Source organism: Triticum dicoccoides, chromosome 4A (genome assembly GCF_002162155.2).
Source record: "Triticum dicoccoides isolate Atlit2015 ecotype Zavitan chromosome 4A, WEW_v2.0, whole genome shotgun sequence".
NCBI classification, from domain to species: domain Eukaryota; kingdom Viridiplantae; phylum Streptophyta; class Magnoliopsida; order Poales; family Poaceae; genus Triticum; species Triticum dicoccoides.
This window is the reverse complement of record NC_041386.1, coordinates 28,728,141-28,731,528: the sequence shown is the minus strand read 5'-3', so window position 1 is coordinate 28,731,528 and position 3,388 is coordinate 28,728,141. Positions and strand designations below refer to the sequence as shown.

The window sequence follows — 3,388 nt, the reverse complement described above, 5'->3', positions numbered from 1 at the left end:
ACCTTTACATGACATGACACGGCGAGCGGGCGTAACCAGCACTCCGCACCCCGCCCGCAAACAGCAGCGGCGGGCAGAAACTTACCGCCACGCGCACCGCGGACGTGGATCGGATCGGGCGACCGGCACCGCCCCGCCGCGCGCCACACGGCTTCCGCTTGCCTTCTACAGTACCTCCTCCGGCCCTTTCCTTCCGCCCGCTCCTCCCCCCGCCTATTTATCCCCGCCCGCGCCGCACTGCCGTTTTGTTTCGTCTCGTTCCGCTTGGCTTCTCTTCCCTCGCCCGCGCCGTCAAACACCCACGCTCCCCCGCTCGCGCCAACACGTGTAGGAGAGAGGTAGAGAGGAAGAGTCTAGAAAAATCTCGCGGAGAGCCACAGAGCGTAGCTAGCCAGCCTCGTCGGTCTCCATGGGGGCGGGGAAGGAGGCTCCCGGCGCCGTCGAGGGCGCCGCCGAGCCGCCGCCGCCGGTCGTGCTCAAGATGGTCTTGCATTGCGCCGGCTGCGCCAAGAAGGTCCGCAACAGCATCAAGAGCATGCCCGGTACGCGCCCGCTCCATCCCGCCGCCGATTTCTTCTGCCCTTCTCTGCATTTTTGTTTGGTCTGGTGCTGAATCGCTGCTTCTCGACAGGTGTGCAGTCGGTGGTGGCCGACGCGGCGGCGAACAGGGTCGTCGTGGCGGGGACGGCCGACGCGGCCGCGCTCAAGGCGCGGATCGAGTCCCGGACCAAGAAGCCCGTCGAGATCGTCTCCTCCGGCGCCGGCCCCGGCCCGGCCAAGCCCGCAGCAGCCCCCGCCGCGGCCGAGAAGAAGAGCCCCGACAAGGAGGGCGACAAGAAGGATCCCGACAAGGGGGATAAGGCCGGCGCCTCCAAGCCGCAGCCGCCCAAAGAGGAAGACGCGGCGAAGAAGCAACCGCCCACCCCCACCGAGGAGAAGAAGCCCACGGAGCTCCAGGTCGGTACACAACACACGCAGCAAATCCTACCCCCACGCAATACTTTGCCCCCAACCACCACGCCCGTCCCACCGACCTCGCGGCTCACGATCTCTCCGCTTCGATTTCTCTTTCGCAGGAGACCACGGTGCTGCTCAAGATCCGCCTCCACTGCGACGGCTGCGCCGACCGCATCAGACGCCGGATATACAAAATAAAAGGTGCTGTTTTGCTCGGATTCTTCTTGATTCTTTGATTTCTCTGCTTGTTCTGCTGTTAATTTTGTGTCTTCCGTTCGAAATTGACGATTCTCTGTGTGTCTTGTCTACTCCAGGGGTCAAGCATGTGGAGCTGGAGGGCAATGCCAAGGACGAGGTCAAGGTCACGGGCACCATGGACGTCCCCGCCATGGTGGCGTACCTGACCGAGAAGCTCAACCGCGCCGTCGAGGCCGTCGCGCCCGGCAAGAAGGACAAGGGCGCCGGCGACGAGAAGAAGAACAACAAGGGCGCCGGCGACGCCGAGAAGAAGACAGACAAAGAGGCGGGCGGCGACCACGTCGTCATGAGCCAGGACAAGGGGAAAGGCATCGAGGTGGCGGGCCCGTCCATGGCGTCCGCCGCGGCCTCCGTGGCGCCCGCGCCGGTCCAGGCGAGGACGCACCACGTCTCGCCGTACGGCCAGGTGCCGTACCCGCAGCCGCAGGGGCCCCCGCCCAGCTACTACAGCCCCTACGGCGGCAATGCCGACGGCGCGGGGTACGCCGGCGCCGGCAGCGGCAGCGGCGGCTACTACCAACAACAGCAGCACCCCAGCGCCAACGGCTACTACCAGCAGCAGCACCCGGGCGGCGACGCCGGCGGCTACTACCAGCAGCAGCACCCCAGCGGCGGCTACTACCAGCAGGAGCACCCCAACCACCAGGCGTACCAGCCGTACCCGCCGCCCTACCACTTCGACACGGCGCCGCCCTCGCAGATGTTCAGCGACGAGAACCCCAACTCCTGCTCCGTCATGTGACGCGACCCGCCGCCCGAAAACTCATTCATCAGCGCCGACGACCTGCGCTCGCCGGCCGGCCGGCCGGCCGGCAGAAGAGCAATGCTGACATACTAGCAGACAGCGACGAGAGGCTCCACTAGCTTAGCTTAGCCCTAGTTTTTACTCGGACCAGAGGCATCCATCCTCCATAACCGATGCGTGCCTCCGATCAAATTTTGGTTCCCCTGCCTTCCATCGCGCGTCCGATGGTCGATCTTGTTCCTGCCACGAGCTCCATTGCTTAATTAATTTGATTTTAAGCCCCAGTGGTTTGGCTAAATTAAGAGATGAATGAGATGATCAACGAATAGGTCGCAAATTGCGTGCGCGCTCGTTGGCGGCGAGCTAGGCTGGCGTTGAATCGTGGACCGGTGTGCTTAATCTAGCCTCGATCGCCGCCGCTGTCGTCGATCCGAGAGCGACGTGGTGATCAATCGCCGATCGGGACAATTGAACCGGCGACGATTTCCACATTAAGAAGCGATTAAGTACGGGGAGTTAATCCTCGTTCATTGGACCGTGCGTCGTGGCGGGCAAGAAAATTTGCAGGCATTGAATTTTGGATTTTGGAGGCTGGCCACCTTGAACCTTTGATGGTACTCCCTCCGTCCAGGTGAGAAAACGAGAGAACTTAATGTTTATTTGCTAATTAATAGCATTGCATGCAATGAACTACAGTGTCGTGTCGTGTTTGGTAGTCTCAATTCATTAAAAGCATGCACACCCCACATCTCTTATTGGTTGATATGCCAAGAAACAAGAAACAAGATAGAATTTAATGCACCGCGCCTAAGTGTTTTGGGATTATTTGGTTTTCATAAGATGACTTAGTACACACCTAGACTTAGTACACACTTAGACGGAGGGAGTAGCGAAGGATCTGATGGATGGTGGCGGCAAAATTGGTGTTGTGCTCTCGCCCGCGTCGCCCGTCCGACGCGGCGCCCGGAAGGATGGATAGGTACGCATGGGCATGGAGTACGCCGCTCGCTCTATCTGGAATATTCTTCCGGCGTTGATATTCCTTGTGGATATTTTCGGAATTATTCTACGTCGATGTTTGCTTTGGATATTTTTGGTACTTATTATTCTGTGTATGTGTGTGTGTCCTATGTGTGTTGGACGGCCGTGGTTTTTGATATTTTCCGTGTGCGTGCGTGCTGGCCAAGCTGCATTTTGCGGCCTGATGTACATGTACTGCTGGTAATAATGCATTATTAAGGCTTCCGATGACATACTCGATGGTGATCCGGGAGAAGGATTAGGCATTGTTTTTTCGTTTCTGAGATGAGTATGCGTCACGGCTGGCCAGGCCGTCGTTTTTCTTCTTGTTTCTGAAAGTAGGCCGTCGTTTTCTCTTTGTATATTCACATCCGCTTTTTGACATTATCGAATGGACGACGGACGGCG

The 3,388-nt window shown here is 59.0% G+C and overlaps 1 protein-coding gene across 1 annotated transcript; it reads left to right on the top strand.

Moving 5' to 3' along the window:
* Positions 1-229: 229 nt before the first annotated feature.
* LOC119284740 (heavy metal-associated isoprenylated plant protein 6-like) lies at positions 230-2,258 on the top strand. The gene is made up of 4 exons (XM_037563901.1): positions 230-542; positions 632-957; positions 1,077-1,158; positions 1,272-2,258. Exons 1-4 carry the CDS (start codon positions 410-412, stop codon positions 1,955-1,957), a joined length of 1,227 nt encoding a protein of 408 aa, XP_037419798.1. The 5' UTR covers positions 230-409; the 3' UTR covers positions 1,958-2,258.
* Positions 2,259-3,388: the final 1,130 nt, after the last annotated feature.